We start from the raw sequence: 18,475 nt of genomic DNA on the forward strand, positions 1-18,475 counted from the left end.
ATCTGCTCTTGCATAGACTGGGAATGTGAAGCGTTGCAGCTTCCTGTTTGTGTTATTTAAGTGTTTTACTTTCTTTAAACCAGTGGGTGTTAGGATAATTCAGTGATTAGCTGGAATACCATGCATGATTAGAGGTTTAATATTAATCGTGATTGTATTACAATACATAATATTGTATATATAAATATGTATGTATGTATGCATGTATGTATGTATGTATAAAATACATAATACTGTATTATAATTAATATAATACAATATTGTAAGAACTGTGGTCAGTAGCAGCTATTCCTATCTACACTTCAATTTTTAGAATATAAACCAACAAAATCGCCAAACACTTTTGTTCAAAGGGATGTCCTTTGACACTGTTGTTACCTGAGAGGGGTCCCACAAAGCCTCACGGATTTTCCTCTCCTGAATAAACTCCACAACTATATTGGCATCCCAACAAGAATAATAATCCCTGTGAGGACTGAGTCAAATAAAGTATCATTATTGCTTCTTTCTCATTTCCCCCTTTTCCTATTTAAAAGTCTTTGTTTTATTGTTAATACACAATGCTGAATGCCTTCATGCTCCTTCTGACACTGCAGCAAGAACAATTCCTGTAACAAAAAAGTACCCATGGCACTTTCAGTCGTGTCACAAACAGTGGTTTCAGACCTTATGGCTGCTCTTACCTGTTTCCTTGGCCATGATAAATCCAAATCTTGATATTTCCAAATGCCCTGAAGCTCTGGACAGCACAAATTGTGTTTTGGGAAGGCAACAGCTCATGTGCTGCACGCTCTGCATAGCTACAATCAAAAACTGTCCTTATTTCATTACAACTAAAAGAAAACCTGGAGCCCATTGATGGGTGCCCCAAAGGGCAGGAATATGAAATTACAGACTAGGAGGAGACAGCAGCATCTCCATTTCTGGCTCTGTGATAAAAGGTTCTCACTACAAAGCAGTGACTCTGTCACCCAGCTATATTGACCCCACGATCAGGGTGATTCAGTTACTCATCCTTCACAAGCAAGACCTGAATCCTAAAAACCTTTGGGCTGTAGGAAGTGCAGCTCTTGATAAAATCTGGACTTTCCCTCCCTTCTCTATCTCGTGCTTTTTCAAGCATAACATATTGTAAGGAGATTAAGGCTTACAGAGCCACTTCTCCTCAACTTTTGAAGTCCTGGGAGCACTTCAGGATCATGAAAACAGGAGTTTTATACCCTGTGTACTGGGAAACTAAACTTACTGTTGAGATTACGCTTTCATGCTAAAATCCTTTTTAAAGCTACTTAAAAGTTCCTTAAGAAGTTGTCCTCAGGCTGAAGTTGCTGCTGCCTGCTCTGAGGCCATAAGAAAAACTTTCTGGGACTTTGAAGAAAATCCACTTAATTGTTTTATTTGATTTTCAGAAGGCCAAGTCTGGAAATAAAGCAGTGAAACCAATGATTTTTTTCAGGCTAAGTGATGAAGTCAGTCCTCCTTTATTACCATCAATATTTCATAAAATATTTTCTAGTGAAGTCTGATCCACACACTTGTTAAACTGTAATTCTAGAAGAATAGTGAGGTGGTTGGTTTTGTCTTTGAAAATTTAATTAATGTAAAAAATAATTTTTAAACAATAGGGAGATTTGTTATCAGGTTTATGGCATTTTACTCAGTAATATCTAGATATTTTCTAAATGAGCTGGCTGCTCTTTTATTTCATAAGGCTTTCCAACATGTCTTCTCCTTCATAACTAAGCTCAACTTTTCACCTAGGATAACTGAGTAAGAAAACTTTCTTTCTGGATCCATATCTACGTGACATGATGAATTTTCTTCTTGAATCCATGGGTTGTCAATAAGTTGAAACAAAAAATATGAGAAAAAAAAAATTAGCCCCATATGTGCTTGACATCCAGCAGCAGCACTGCAAGCAGGCATGAATAAATTCACTGAAAATTCACCCTCAAACCTGTTCTTGCCCCAGGAGCTCTCCCAGATCACTATTTCACACAGCCTGCTCTGTGTCCATCCATATCATCATCCTGATTTCTCCTAAAATTTCCCTTATGCAATTCTGTAGCAAAAGCTTCCAGCAAGAGATGAATATTTTGTCCAAATAACAACTGTCCTGGGGGAAACAAAGACATGGTTTATCTGACTCCACTGCTTATCTTCAGGATCTGCTTTGACAGAAAAAGAGTTTAAAGCTGCCCAGGCCTCTCCAGGCTGAGAATATTGGTGTCGAAACACAACAACATCAGTTACTGAACCAATCCAAAACGGCAAAAGGTGCTTTTTATTCCTGAAAACACCTGGAATTCTAGGAAAGCACACAAAAGAAGCAATGTGGGAAATGCCTAGGACTGGTTTACCATAACCACATTGCTTGTTAGCATCCACCTAATGGGATAGAGGGGAAAAACCAGGGTAAAATCCACTCTGACCCACACATTGCATCAGCTGAAGCAACAGAGACACTCCAGTGCAATTCCAGAGTCCCTTGATACTGGGATTTAGATGCATATTTTGTTCTGGATTAATAAATTAACAAATCAGTTTTATTACTCAGTGGGCTGTATTTGAATATTTGACACGTGTATTCTGCTTGCAAAATCTTTCTACATCAAAACTGCTGTAACTTTTGTTCAAGATCATGACATTTCTAGAGAAAGAATTACCATTTCTTCTTCTGCATGAGTTCAAACCTCCATCATTTAACATGCTGTTCTGTGCTCAAATCATTGACATGTATTTCCTCTGGATATCTACTCAGTTTTTGAGCAGGTCTGAATGCTCTCCAATATTTCTGACTCGCTATTTCCTTGTAAATTATTTTTTTACAGTTTCCTCTGAAGTACTTACATCTTTTACTGAACTTTTTGACTTTTTATATAGTTCTCTCCCTCCATTCTGCCCTGAAATGGCTCAATTGTTAATGACAAATTCCCTTGCTCTACAGTAATTAGACCTATTTCTTTTAATTTCCTATTTTGTTGCAACCTTGGAAAAACATTTTAGATTCCTGTATTTCATCTTTTTACTCCCCACCATTCCCATTATTTCCCTTACACTTTGTGCTCTAGGACAGACTATTTAATTAAGCTCTTATACTGTAAGATGCTCATGTAAAAGCACAGGGCTAATATTTAATGATTGAAATATAACCCTGCCAATTAATACATCACAGAACAAAAGCCAAGATGCTAAACTTTTTACAGAGTAATAAAATGTTAACCTGTCTTCAGCAGCAAAAATTTATCCAACACACAGGTTTGATGAGACACATTGAGGTACCTATTTAAAGAGGCACAAAAGAAAAACATCAGTTTTGGTTAGGGCACAAATAAAACACTGTACCAAACAGGATATGAGAATAAAAAATAAAGAATGAGGTCAATTAAGTGGGGCTGTATAGAAAAAAATGCTTTCAGAACATCCAACATGCCAGATGTTGTACTGCACCATGGTACACTAAGGTTACAAATTCAAACAACTGGTTTGGAGGAGCTAAATCCTTAATTTATACAATCAGTTCATTAACAAAAGTACCAAGTGCTCTTGATTGTATTATTAACAAGTTATAAATCACAGAGACTGGGGTGTGATCAGTCTCTGTGTAAGGGATTGTAGGCATAAATGGATACTAGAGCTTGTAGGAGTCCTGTTATTTTGGGAAAATATGAATCACACAGCACAGAGCATGATCAGACTGAAGTGAGTCCCCTGCTCAGAGGGTGTTATTCACTACAAGAATATTTTTAAAATATTACTGATTAAAAATTGAGTATTTTAATTTTATCTATTTTAAAGAGGCCTAAAATAAGCACAGTTAAAAGTTAATTATCAAAAAACAAAATCAGGTAACTGGAAAATATTGGGAAATTATTACCAGTAAATTTTGCTGCAAGGAGATAACCAAGTATTTCTCATGAAAATAAGTAATACAGAAAAGATAGAAATGTAAAATGATTACAGAAAAAATATGAAGAAGTGGCTGCATTACACTTTTGTTGACAGGAAATCCTCCAGCATTTTTTCCAATGAATAAAACCACATGATAAGTAATTTGTTAATAAATAATGACCTCTAGGAAATCAGATAACAGAACCAGCCCAGCACTGGCTTTGTGTTTACAGTCCCAAAGCTAAAAATGCTTTCAAGTTGGCATGGGGGATTCTGCAGCAATTTCCCAGTTAGTATTTTTTCAAATTTAATTTTTAATCTTGTACTCTCCTGGGAAGGAAGAAAACCATCACCATTACCCACAAGTTGCTAACTTCATGTAGCATTTGATTCTTATTTACATTACAGAAATATGTGTGAACAAATAAAATTATCCTTCAACCCTTTTGGTGTTGCTGTGAAATGTAAGAGTGCAGCAGTCTCAGAAAAAAGGGACAAATGAATAGAAAATGATTATTCAAGGGAATGGCAATAGTCTCACTGCCTCTGGTGTGATTGATTGCTTACTCAGGTGTTTATAGGAAGAAATTTTGGGGACAGAGTTACATTGCCAAAGTAGCCATGAGATAAGGAAGCTCCTGCCCCTTCCAGCCATCCTGGGTTCCCTGGTTTCACTGGAAATCTGCCAAGGGCAGATGTTGAGGGATCAGCATCTGTAGCCAAGTTCTCCATGTCCAATTGTTTCATTTGCCCCCTGTTTCTGTGTCAGCAATGCAGTTTAGAGATCACAGGCTCTGCCACTGCTCCCTCACCAAGCCTTGGGGATGGAGCCTCACATCCCGGAGGCAGAGCTGGCTTCTGGACAAAGCCAGTGTCGACCATGAGTGTTTACCTCCTTCAATACTCACTGAGTATTTGCCTCCTTTAATAACCTCCCTTCTTCAGAGACAGGAACAGCAGAGGCTCTAAAAGCCACAAAGCAGCAGCTGTTTCTGTGTCTCACCTTGTCTAAGGGGCTTTGATTCCATTTCAGCATTAATTGAGACACCAGAAGATGAAGCTGGCATGGATCCCAGTGGAATACCAATATCCAGCGGTTAAAGTCAGTAAAAAAAGCAGGATAAAGAGTTGAACCATTACCAGGAAGTTTTATCCTGAGAGAACTGGAGCTCATTTTGCCTCAAAGGAGGACAAACAGACATGAGATATGGCTGCAGGAAGGACTCAGGAACTTCACTCAAAGAGTCCAAACTTCTCATTGTCTCACTGCAAATAAGTGGATTGCGGCTTTAGCTATGTCAGTGCACTCCTGGTGTTTACCAGGAATTGGGAACATCCGCTGCACGCACAGGGAAGAAAGGCCCGGGATGGAAATTAAAACTGAGCAGATGAAACACTAGGACACAAAGGTAGCTCACAGCTTTAATTTCAAATAAAATCTCTCAAGTTGAATGAAGAGCTTGAATTAAACTAATCTATGACCTTCTTAACACTCCTTGATTAGAAGCAAGGATTACCACTTCCTAAATTGTACTTCTTATCTAGCTTAAATGTCAGCTAAAAGAAAAAAGCAGAGAAAAAGCTGATCAGTCTGTAAGAGTAAACCCAGGGATGTACACATTTTTCAGGATGCAAGCTGGATGCAGAAGCTATGACAGAATATTGACACTTTTTCTCCATCATCAGAAGCCAACAGCTAGGTGTGTACTCTGATGAAGCAGCAGTGTGCACTTAAACAAAGAACATGGCAAGTATGTGTGAAAATATCAGCAGGAACAGTCTTTGTTCCTTGAACTGAAGTTGCAGAAATAAATGAGCCAATTTTTTTGTTTAGACCTCTTCCTCTGGGTTCTGTCTTAAATTAAAATCTGCCAGTACATGGATTCATACAATATTTACAGAAGCACAAGGAAACCACTGTCAGCATTCCTTGTGAAGGTCACCAGTGCCTCCTGCAAGGTGAACTGCCAGCACTGCATTGACCTCAGGTGCATTGCAGAGTTACACAGATGATCCCCATTCCCTAGGAGAAAGTCTAGTTTTGCATTTCTTATCAAGCAAATAAGAAATGCAAAACTAGACTTTTTTGTTTTCTGAGAGTTCTTTTTGGTTTTCTGAAAGTTATTCCTGGAAAGAAAAAATACTGTTTGGATATTAGTTCTGTTAATGCTGATATAAATTGAGATTAAAGCCATTGTCGATCACCAGAGTAAAACCTTTCACAAGTTTCCTCCTTTTCTCTCATTACCAATTGAGCTAAGAAGGGGTCACTGAGCAGGCCCAGCTGCTTGTTTTATGTGCGTTGCTGACCCTGACAATGGATTTTTCTCCTCTCCTGTCTTCAGCATGTAAACCTGTTCTCACATTTATGATGGGAAAGATTTCAATCAGTCTGAATTAGGGAGCTCCAAATAATTCAATTCTTAGAAAATGAAAGGTAGCCTGAATTGTGTCTCATAAAGAAGTTCAAACTCTTTCTCTTCTTCTTCTTTTTTTTTTGGTAAAATTAAAAACCCCAAGCCCCTAACTGCCCAAAAGTAACCCCATTATCCTCTTCAAAGTGGCAATTACATGGAGAAAATTAATAAAGGCTCCTGCAACCTTAATGGATAGAGAGACTATAAACCAAAACCAGAATGGTGCTGTTAGATTTCATCTGCTACAAATTACCACCCAACCTTATGATATTATTGATGTGCTTTTACTATATCTACTTTAAATCACCATAAACCATTGTCTAACTCAGTTCTTCCCCTGGCCAAGTGTTCTTACAAGTCAACTTTGATTATTTGTTGTATCTCCAGAAATCTTTTAATTTTGTATGAGTTGAAACTGGCAGATCCATGTGGGCTCCACAAAATTCTCCATAAAAATCAATTCATGCAAAAGTGGTAAGGGACTTTTGAAAAGCTGATTTTTAAGTGCTTTAAATATGGTGCTTCGTGAGTTCATACTGAAGAACAAAACACCCCTTCATTCAGGTTTTGTTGGAAATAAGAATAAAGCAACTGAGTTAAACTCTTGTAAATGTTCACTGACCACCAAAAAGCTGAAGTATTTCCATAAAAGTATTAAAATTCCTCAAAGTGAAACAACTAGTAGAAATATCTTTTTATACCCATCCTTTTGAGAATGGAAAGTCTGATCCAATCCACTACAATTTGAATTCCAACTGAACAGACTGCTACCATGGCTCTTAAGAATTTAATGGATGCTGAATTTCATCAACCAGGAAAACCTGTTAGATTTAATAATTTAATTTTTCTAGAAACAGTCCAGGGGACCAACAGTTAAACCAAAGAACCTCTAGTAAACAGAACAATGAAAATTAATTAATTAGCTTCCTTATAGTGCTTTAATAGATGCATTGAATAAATCTGAGCTGATTTATCAGTCAGGTGCCTTTGTGTGGTAGACATTAGAATTATCTGTCATTAACCTTATGCTACTAATGAAGGTGCTTGGGTAGAAAAGTAAAATTACTTTCTAAGGTCACATCTGAAGTTGGCATTACAACTCAGGAATTTACTTTCAGTCATAGCAAATAATTTCTTAAAAAACATAAAGGAATTCATGAGGCAAAGATCATGACCTGGAAAGGCACCATCATTTCTCTAACCTCAGTTTCAGAAGGCAGAAAAAAAAATTGAGAAATGGCTGTGAAAAAAACATTGCAAGGAAAAGAGTTACCCATCCAAGCCTGAACTGGTACCATCTAAATTCTGTTTTATTATATTATTATGATTTACCCCCAGAATCTGTGTGACAATTTGATTTATTTTGTATGATTTACATTATAGTTAAGTGACACCTCACTCTGTGTTTCCAACAAAACCCATAGACAAATCTAGTTGTCAGTGAATGTCTCAAAAATGACAATCCATCTTTGTTGTTATTAATGTTACGGTAAGAGGTAGGGAAAGGAAAATATCATATAATGAAAATGGCTTTTGAGAGAAGATTTAAATATTCTGCAATATGGACTATAAAAGAAACTTAACCTCCTTAAGGCTCAAGCTGACAAAATATATTTTTAAAAATGTATTGGCTATGCAGAGAAAATTCTGCCATTTATCAAGAAGTGCAATTTTTTTTTTCCCTCAGGATGGAAAAATGCAGGTTTCACATAAAGAAATATTAAAACATGTATTATTTTTCCCTGACTTTTGATAGGCTGTCTATTGAGCTTGGTAGGACATCCAAAAAATTCGGATTCAGATTTCAAAATTAATGATTAATACTACAGAATTTTCACAGCATTGAAGTGGCAGTGCCAAATTCCTCTACCATGAGCAAGTGCAACTCCACGCGTTTCAGCAGAGCTGTGTTTGCATATTTTAGCAAGCAATTCTGGCCCCGTGCCTGGGACAGCATCTTACATTTCACAGTCACTTGATTATGGCTCATCTTTAAACCACACTTTACTATTTGCAAGATACTTGACCCACAAAACCAGAGAAGTCCATCTGCTAAGGTTCCATTGTGCATCAGTAAGTAAAAATGATGAAAATATTTGAAGTGCAAAATATAGTATTAAGAGGAGATAAATATATTCCAAATATGTATTTGCTTCTGCAGACTGATGAACTTGAAATTTGGGGTTAAAAATTTCACTTCACTAGAAATTTGTTTTTCAAGATACTTTTTACCTGAAGCAGAAATAGTTCTTACTACTAAAAGGGCAAGATCCACCTAAAGGAACTCATCCTTGGAAAAAAGTAAGAATGCACCCACAAGCCAGTACCAGCTGTCAGATATAGAGTATTCAATTAAGAATCTGCTTTTAATAGTCTGAAACAGCCTAAATGGAATAAAAATATTAGCTATTAGCCCTGAGACATCTATTGATACCAACATTGTTCCTTTTTGGTGGGGTACAAGCTAACTACATATCAAAAATCATTAACCAACCTCCAGTTTGTTCTAAAATACAAATCTAATGTAATGTTAGGCTTGTAAAAACAAGATTAAATTATTGAAACTGTGCATTATTTTTTGTTTCATAGAATCACAGAATGCCCTGGGGTTGGAAGGGACTTTAAAGTCCATCCAGTTCCACCCCTGCCATGGGCTGGGACACCTTCCACTAGCCCAGGTTGCTCCAAGCCCTGTCCAGCCTGGCCTTGGATATTTCCAGGGATGGGGCAGCTTTTATGGGGGCAGCAGGGTCTCACCATGCTCACAGTAAAGAATTTCCTCCTAAGAATAAACCCAAATTCTCCCTCTGACAGTGTAACAGCATTACAGTTCTTTCTTCTTCCCAATAAAGTTGTGGGTTTTTCTGGCAGGGAGTTTTTGGCTGGTTTTTTTTTTTTTAACTACACCCCTAAAAGGTATTTTTCCTCCTTTTATGCCATTACCTCTTATAATATTTTTAAAATATCCACTTAGCTATTTTTAACTTTTTTAATAATGCTATTAAACCTGTCATTGCAGCACTTTTCTGCAAATCTGTGGAGGATGTGAGTGCTATAACACTAACCCCACATATGTTCACTGCACATAAGCCTACAACTCCACTGCCACTATAATATAACTATGAACAAACATTGTGGAGGGGTTTTCCATTTGTTTGGGGTTTATTTTCCCTCTCTTTATACACCTACCAGCTATTTATTTTTTTCATTGCCACAGCTCCAGTCACAAGGAGGCAGCAATAAATCTTTGCCTGTACACAGGGGCTGGGAGGGAAGGTTGCTGACAGCCCTGTGATCCTCTTGCAGACAACAGTAATAAAAATTACTGGATTCAGCATTAAACCTCACTGGATTCAGCATTAAACAGAAATTTTAGACCCCCAAGACCTTCCTTTAGGCACCTACAAGTTAAGTACTATAGCCAACACCTGATTTCCAGGGCAGAATGAGGTACCTCGACTCCCTGTTTGGTACATGGCAAGAATGAGATGCTCAAGAACATTTGAACACCCACCCACTATTAAAAAAAAAAACATCCAGACACTTATTTTATCAGGGAACTATCCAGATTTAGTCAACATTAATAAAGGAACCCTTACCCTTTGCCTCAGCTCAGGTTCTACAGAATTAGGATGAGTCCTGATTTAACAGAAGACATTCAGATGTGTAGCTCAGTACCTGTCAGGTCAGTAGTTCCCTAATTGCATTTCCCTTTGCTAAACAGTGAATTGTGTGACAAGAAAACATGTTGCAAAGGGGCTACAAAGCCTTCAAAACATTGCTAGTGCAGAAAAATGCCACACAATGTTATGGAGCAAATCACTGAGTTATATTTTTCTTTAAAAACACAAGCACTTTTCATAGTTCTTGGAGGGCAAACCAAAATGAACATTATAATTTTATTAGATGTCCATTCCATGAGTATCCAAGGTTTCAATCATTATACTTTATACTCCTCATGGTAGAATAAAGCTATTTCAATGTCATCCCTGAAGACTTGTAATTATCACTGGTTGACTTTACAGTGTGTCTTTTCAGAAAGAGAAGGTACTATAAATATATATATATATATATATATGAACTACAGACTTTTCAAGACCATATATGTTCTTCAGGCTGTGCGTTCTCTGTAGGTCCTTTTCCCAATTTCAGTTCAGACTGACAATAAAGTCCAGAGCAGTCCTTGGCCAGGCCCAGATTGTGAAGCACTGATTTGGCTTTTTATTTAATAGACATCCAGCTCAATTGTACTGTTAGTGAAGCTGAACTGAAATTTAATTCTTGCTGCTCCTGTCTTTTGACAAACTGCTGCAAACACCATTTCTAACATACTTAATTGCTTTAATGAACCACTAAAACACAGCACGTTCTTCTGCCCGTCATCCACACATTTCTGGGGCCATCACCGGTGTAAAGTTGATCAAAACTCCTGAAATAAGACCTCTAACATTTCTCCCAGTCTGTAACTTTTCCTGCCGCTCCTGGAGGTGCGAGATGGAAATCTGGCTGTGTCAATAAGGTCACTCACTGTTGGAACCCAGGACATCCCTCTGGCTGTCCTGGATGGCTCGAGCCCCTGCCAGGGGGCTCAGAGACCCTGGCACAGAGTCCAAGACCCCTGTGCCTTTGATCTTGACCCACAGAAAAAAATTACCAACCTTATATGAAGAATTACAAGCTACAAAAGTTTAAATAGAATGATAGTTAGTTTGTCACAAGGTAAAAAGTAGAATTTTGGAGTTTTTAGAATGGGGGCACCAAGTCCTAAGATAAACGATTTTGGGTGTGTTTTGTTCTTTCTTCCTCCTTCCTAGCCTCCATCTTCTAAGTGATGGTGGCACTTTTGGATTAGTTTAAAGTAGGAATCCACTGTCTAACATAAGTGATAGGTATTGAGAAATTATTGTAAATTATATACATGTAGTTCTTAGTATAAAAAAACACTGCCTCTGAAGGCAGTCAGAGTATCTCAATCCAACCTGCCAGACAAACCTTGGCAGGTCAGAGAAAAAAATATTCTAGATAACAGAAAAATAAACAACCTTGAATGTAGCCATGATGTTTTCTGAAAAATCCCTTTGCTAGGATTTTTTCTACTGAGAAGCTGAGAAGCCTCAGAGGGAAAGAAAAACAATAATTACCTGCTGCTGCGGAATGCAACAGGTGCATCTTTGATTGGTCCATGTTGGTTGTTTCTAATTAATGGCCAATCACAGTCACTCTGAGAATCACAAGCTTTTGTTATCATTCTTTTCTATTCCTTTCAGGCCTTCTGATGAAATCTTTTGTTCTATTCTTTTAGTATAGTTTTAATATTATATACATATATCATAAAATAATAAATCAGCCTTCTGGAACATGGAGTCGAGATTCTCGTCTCTTCCCTCGCTCTGCAGGGAGAGGGAAGTGAACACCATCACATTTGAAAACCAAAACAAAAAAAATCCTAACTCCTTCTTCAGTTGCCAGGCTGGGAAGAAAACTCTCTGACACATCTCAAGGTCAGCCAAAGCCACAAAGACACCAAGCACTCACCTCCACTAGCTTGTTGGCGTGTTCACGGAAGACCTGAGCGTATTCCTTCACTTCCTTCTCGTTGCCGCTTTTGGCGGCCTCGATGAGAACCAGCAGAGGGACGTTGGTCTCCAGGAATGAGTCTGAGATGTGATCCATCACTGCCTTCCGGAGCTGGGACAAAGGACAGCACAGCAGTAAATTAATGGCATTCATCAGCACACGTTCCCACTTTTCATGTTGAAGCACTGATGTGCTTCGTCTCACGGTGTTATGTGGGAATTTCGATTTTTTTGCTTTTTTTTCTTCAATATTTGCAGCAAGCAAAATTAAAAACTTGAGGGCCCAGGCTCTGCAAAGCCCTCCTGGGATTTGTGCTGACATAGACCTAATCCTACTGGCCTGAATGGATCTGTACAGAATGATGGTGATAACTCATGTAAGACACAGCAAATTGATGAGAATTGAAAGCTCCACACTACTTGAAAAAACAGTTCAGCTCACTAAAAAGGCAAATATGGATTAAGGAGCTTAACTCCAAGCAACCATTAAAAAATATTAGCCTGAATATTTCTAAGCCTTCTCTAATTCTTCCAGTGAATAGTATTCCATGCAATAATTAATATTTTGTGTAGCAGATGCCTTGTGCTCTGTATTCCCATTTGAATAGCTCCAAGAAGTATAAACAGAAAACCTTTTTAGCATTTTCCAGGCAGATTAGAAAACATATTCCAATTTATTCTAAAGGAAGAAAGAAACACTTTACAAGTTACTGAAGATTTAACACCTGTTAGTCCATATAAACATCTATTTGAAGCAATATTACTGTAAGAATGATGTCACTAACTTCTTTTCCACCTTGCTAATGACCACTAATTAATGTCAAACTTCTCCAAAATTTGAAAGACAGCCAGAAAAATGACTGAAATCTTAAATAATTCTTCCTGGAAGCTTAATTGCTCTGTGGGATTGTGGATCAGAAACATCTTGATTATGTTTTCTCCAGCTTTTGGGTTGTTAAGAATGAAAAACTGTGGACTCAAACAGAAGCTGGGAGCTATTCAGCCTGGAGCCTTGGGTGCCCATTAGTCTCCTTAAATCATGCATTTTTAGTTGGATGAAGCACCCAGAGAGGTAATTTTCTCTATTCTGAGCCCAGACAAGAAAGCCTTAGCTAGACAAGGTGCCATCAAAACACCCAATCACACTGAAAACTGGCCTATTGTCAGACATTGCAAATACACAATCCAAGATGCATTTGCTGTTTGATGACAGCAATTCTCAGCTCTATTTGAATAAGGAGAAAGTTAACTTTGAACCTTTTTCTTTCATTCCCTGAGTGGTGCAGTAAAAACAAGCAAAGCAAAATAGCATATATGTGCTTGTAGGAGGTATTCATTTTATTTCCATCACAACTGAAGCAGTCAACGTATTAAGCAGTTCTCACTTCTCCTAAAAAATTAATTCTACTCAGATTCAACCTGGAAAGTTTTTTTTTTTTTTATTTTCACTTTCAAAATGATTAAAGGCACTCAGAATAGCAAACTCAGTAACACATATAAACAGGGGGAGGAAAGAAGACAAAAAGAAGAAAAGAATCATCTATCAGAGACCTGCCAACAGTTTGGAAGCTGGTGTGTGGTTGCTACCACCTATTATATTTCCATCTTGTACTCTTTATTTTTTCTCCCATCAATCTGCTGCTCTCCACTTGCTGACTCTTATTTTATTCTTACATTAAAAGCTCTTTCAGACCATGCTTTGGGTCTATTTGCACAGCATCTCACACAATGGGACCCCAATCCATGAATAGTTTTCATAGGTACCATCTCAATATAAATAACAATATTCTTCCAAATACATCAAAACATTGCAAGAAAAAAGAAGAAAAGATGTTCTAAGATGCTGAGTGCCAGAGAACAGTGCAGCAGCACAGCACCCTGCATGCTACGGTTGATAGATTTCCAGTCAGTATTTATAAAAATTTTTTAACTTAAGAATTTAGACACATGGTGGGATTCTTGGGGTTGCTCTGTGAAGGACAACCAGAAGTTGGACTTTTTAATCCTTGTGGGTCCCTTCCAACTCAGGATATTTTGTGATTCCCTATTAATTCAGTAGTTGCACCTATAGCCAGCATTAAGGGAGAAATACTGCCAGAGAAGGTGCATCATAAATTTGCATAATTCTCCTCTGCAGACATCCATTTCCCAGGGCTTGCTGGCAAACTCCAGATCAGATGCCTGATTTGTGTACCCACAGTTAGGCTTTGATGCTCGTTGTATCAAAAAAGGCCAAATGGTAGCACTTCCAAAGAAACACACCAAGCTTTTAAAAATCCAACGTGGCTTCCAGCTCATTCTCAGTGAAAGATCCCTAAAAAATTCTGCTTGCTCAAGTTCAGGATGTGCCAGTGAAAACTACTGTCCACTGCACTACAAAACCTTTACTTTAAATGCTAAATGAGCACCAAACCTTTCCTGTTTGTGTCCTGCCAAAAGGAGGGATCTGTTCCAAAGCCTTGTATTTATTCAGTGAACAAGAATTCAATTTTTAATCCAAGGTAATGTGCTGTTATGGATCAGGTTATAACAATATGCCCCATGGAATTGTAACAGCAGTCTCAGGATGTTCAAGGAGGCAGCTTATTTTCATCACTGTTAAATATATTCAGCTTACAACCACATACCAGAAATCAATAAAAAGGACAGCAAGAGCATCAGCTAACCAGCAATTTGGGGTTTACCATAGTAAATATACAGTAGAGCTCTTTCTGAATCAAAAGGAATTAATAAAATGGATATCTGGTTTCTAATGGTAACTGTGTGTTGTACTCCGAGGTTCATAACTGCAGCAGCTGAAAAAAAAAAGAAACTGAATTCTGCCTGTCACAGGTTTAATAAATACAAAATTAATACATTCTATTTTCCTTGTGCTGTGTTAATCATAGATGTCAGAAGAATATTTCTGGCCCCTCTTGTAAACAGGCACTATAATTTCTTCAGGAATTTGTTATCTGAGTTTTAGGACATCCTTGCATTGAAGTTGAAAGGTAGAGTTAACAGGTTTTCTGTATGTAGGAGACCACAAATTTTGCCATCCTTCACCACAAGCTGTAAAGAAGGACTTGACAAAATAATTTGTTAAATGTGACAGCGGTATGAAGGCAAGACATTCATCCTAGAGCTAAAATGGATACATGACAAGGTAATGTTAATGGCACAAGACACGACATTTAAAAGTACTGGCTCACCATTGCCAGTCTATTTGATCCAATTAGGGCTATTCATCAAGGCAAATAACTGCTGGGAAAGCAATCCTGTGTGTTCCTGTGCATACTGCAACAAAGTCCAGCCTAAGTGATGCCTTGTGCACCCAGAGATTTCAGCTTCACCCAGCTAATGTCAGTTCAGAAGGGAAAGGGAGAAGCTGTGACTTGAATCTGAAAGCAGCAAAAGCCTGTCATGTTCTATTCCAAAACCAGCACCAGGGCTTTGCTCGTGCACCTGTATTAACAAATGCCTCTGCAATGCCTTAATTTATGCTGAGTTCTGATGTAAATATTATGACACACACTATTACTTGTAAGACAACGCTTTAGGTTTTTTTCCCCCACAGGATTTTTAATTTAGAGATTAATTCAAAGCACAAATTCCACCACGTGAAACTTCATTTATTAGAGGAAGCATGTTAAATTAAGGTCTTGCTTAATTCATTTTGTCAGAGAGAAAACTTCATTGATGTACATAAAGCTAACAGATAAATAAATTTGCCACACCAACAAAAAATATAGAAGGAAAACATCAAGACCTGGAAATATTTTTGAAAGCACGAATGGTGCACAGGCAGATTTTATGCCTTTCCAGTTCAGTCAATTCCATCAGTTTATGGTGCACAGTCAAGTTGCTGTTTTTGATAGCATCATGCTCTACTGTTCTAAGCACTGTTTGGGGCACTTTTATCATTGTCAGTTCACAGCCATAATTGAGCTCAAAGAGGTTAAATGCCCACCAAAACGATGTTTTCCATGGCTATATAACAATTTTAGAACCAAAATGTCTCAGTGCTACTTACAGTCTAGTAGAGAATTAAATGTCTGATCCTGCCACTGGAAGGTAAAGCCACAGCAGGAGATTAATGACTCCAACAGATTGTTAAACTTTATAAAGCCTGGCAGTGCAGAGCTGCCTGTAACAAAAGTTTACCAAGGAGCACCTTATTCACCATTTTCCATTTAATGGGTGTTGCAACCCAGCTCCAGTTTGCACCTGCAGAGAGCTCCCAAACAGGCATTAATTCAGTTGAAAGGGATGAAAATAAAGCCTTCTCCACTGCAGCTAAGGTGTGTCACCTCCAATATGCTGTGAAATTGAGTTCTGGAGAATAAGGCAGTGACCATTAGAGGCTGCTGCAGTTTGGTGCTAAAGAGAAAAGTCTCAGTCAATTCTGCAGAGTGTGTCACAAAGGATGTGACCAAAGAATGGTAACTTGGGGGATGGGGACGGCAACACCACCAGTTCTGTCTTGGCAGATTAAATAGCAAAAAGACTGATATTTAGAACATGTATCACACTTGGATACTGAAATCACAGATCTATGGAATATATTAAAATTAAGATTTGAGCCAGAGATAAATCAGGAAGAAACACTGTTATAAAGACAGGTAATTCTTACTAGAATCATGAAATGGCCTGGATCTCAAAGATCATACAGTTCCAACCTCTCTGCCATGGGCAGGGACACCTTCAACTGTCCCAGGGTGCTCCAAGGCCTGTCCAACCTGGCCTTGGATATTCCAGGGATCCAGGGGCAGCCACAGCTCCTCTGGGCGCCCTGTGCCGGGGCCTGCCCACCCTCCAAGGGAAGAATTCCTTCCTAAAATCTAATCTAAACCTGCTCTCTTTTAGTTTAAACTTCTCAATATATTTTCCATGTGTGAGCTTTCCTCTCTCTACAGACAAGCAGCCATGAGCAGGAAAAGATTTGGGGCGAATTTGCTAACAGAAAGCAAGTGATAATTTTTGACCAAAAATTTGGAAGAGTATAAGAAACACACAAAGAACATTCCTCCTAGTCATAGGCCACTACAAAGGATTCCTCAAAGTGGTTCATAGCCCAAAGCATGGAAGGACCCAGTTACCGAGTGCTAAGGTAATAAATCCCCATTTATTTAAATTGGTTTGTTTGCTGGGTTTTTATTTTTTTTTTTTTTGAGGGCCTAAGGTGGGTGGTTTATCAATTTTCATGACAGAAAAAATTTATACTGCCTTTTCAAAAAAATATTTTTCAGCAAGGGCAAGCCTCAGGCTTGCTAGCAATATTAGCGCAGTTACATAAAAGCAGAGAAAAAAAAAAATGTTTGGGGGAATGATAACCACATACCCCCCAAACATGTGAGGATTATCAGGGTATGAGCTCTGTCTTTCATGTCTGGATAGAACAACAAAGATCCAACTCTGATGGCAGTGCTGGGACTCTATTAAATATTTATTATTTCTAAAAATAAAGAATTATACAGTGGATTAACAGGTAGAGGACAGTACAGAGATTCCCATCAAAAATGTGGGGAAACCAGAAATACAGGTAGGAACTGAGCAGACAGTGAAAAGCATTAGGGAAGTCAAAATAACCCAGAAGTGAAAAGACAGTGATTAACTTTTGCATTCTCTATGACCTGAGAGGGGAGAATTGTGATAAAGTGAATGTGGGAGGATGAAATTGCAGAACAGGAAATTGCATGTAGGAACAAAGAAAGGAAAAAAAAAACCCCTATAGGTTATGCCAGAAGAGAAAAAAGGGATAAGACTTTGAAAAATAACCTTGTGAAAACTGAAGAAGATTGAAAAGTATCAAAAATGTCACCAAAACTGCAAATCTAAAGGGTCTGATGTAAAAGAGGTGGGACAAAGAAAAGGATAATGAGGAAGAATAGAGATAATGGATTAAAAATGCAAAGATTAAAGTAAAAACCACAATCTATTGTGTAGTTTCATTTACAAATCTCAGGCCCTGTTGAAACGATACTTAAATGAAGTAGAGCTTTGGAGCTTTATGGTTTTTTTAATAAAATACTTTATATAAATAAATAAAATGGCGGAAAAGCTGGTTTGGGGAGATTAAACAGCTATTTGGTCAAGATGGGAAGGAAATTTTCTACAAATACTCTTAATAATGTTATCCTCACTGTGAGCAGTCAGATCCAACATGCTTTACGGGTTTAACACAGTAAATGTCACACGTGTCACGCTTGCAGTGCCACCTAACCCAGCCTGGCACAGTAAATATTGTCTTCAGCTTCTCCAATGCCTGGAGACTGAGCCCAGTGGAAGCTGATGACAGCTCTTGGGTGGACCTCTCTGTGTAAGTGCCAGACAATGGCTGAAACAAGATTAAAAATTGATTGTGTGCTGCAAAAATGGATTTCTCATCATCCTGTCCAAGAGTCACTCAAAGTCACCAGTGGATCCTGCCCCATGGACAGAGATGATTGATATCTGATACTATCAATTATCACCCATGCCTTTCAAAAAGCCCTTCCAGCAGTGAGATCAGTCTGGGGTTTGTTCTTGGTTGGGGTTTTTTTGTCTTTTTTCTCATTTCACTTATCCTTTGTTTTGTTCTCCTTTGCAGTAATTTTTACACAGTAAGAATTG

At 38.1% G+C, this 18,475-nt stretch overlaps 1 protein-coding gene across 2 annotated transcripts in view; it reads right to left on the reverse strand.

The window, feature by feature from the left end:
* Nucleotides 1-18,475, reverse strand: part of CTNNA2 (catenin alpha 2) — a 480,539-nt gene that overhangs the window by 91,493 nt on the left and 370,571 nt on the right. For both annotated transcript variants that reach the window (XM_054293256.1, XM_054293255.1), the window contains exon 9: nt 11,844-11,996. In XM_054293256.1, the coding sequence (XP_054149231.1) occupies nt 11,844-11,996 (153 nt within the window). The remainder of the gene's footprint in view (nt 1-11,843; nt 11,997-18,475) is intronic.

This window comes from Melozone crissalis, unplaced genomic scaffold (assembly GCF_028551555.1).
Source record: "Melozone crissalis strain CALT ecotype California unplaced genomic scaffold, PUWL_Pcris_2 ptg000132l_1, whole genome shotgun sequence".
Taxonomy (NCBI): Eukaryota; Metazoa; Chordata; class Aves; order Passeriformes; family Passerellidae; genus Melozone; species Melozone crissalis.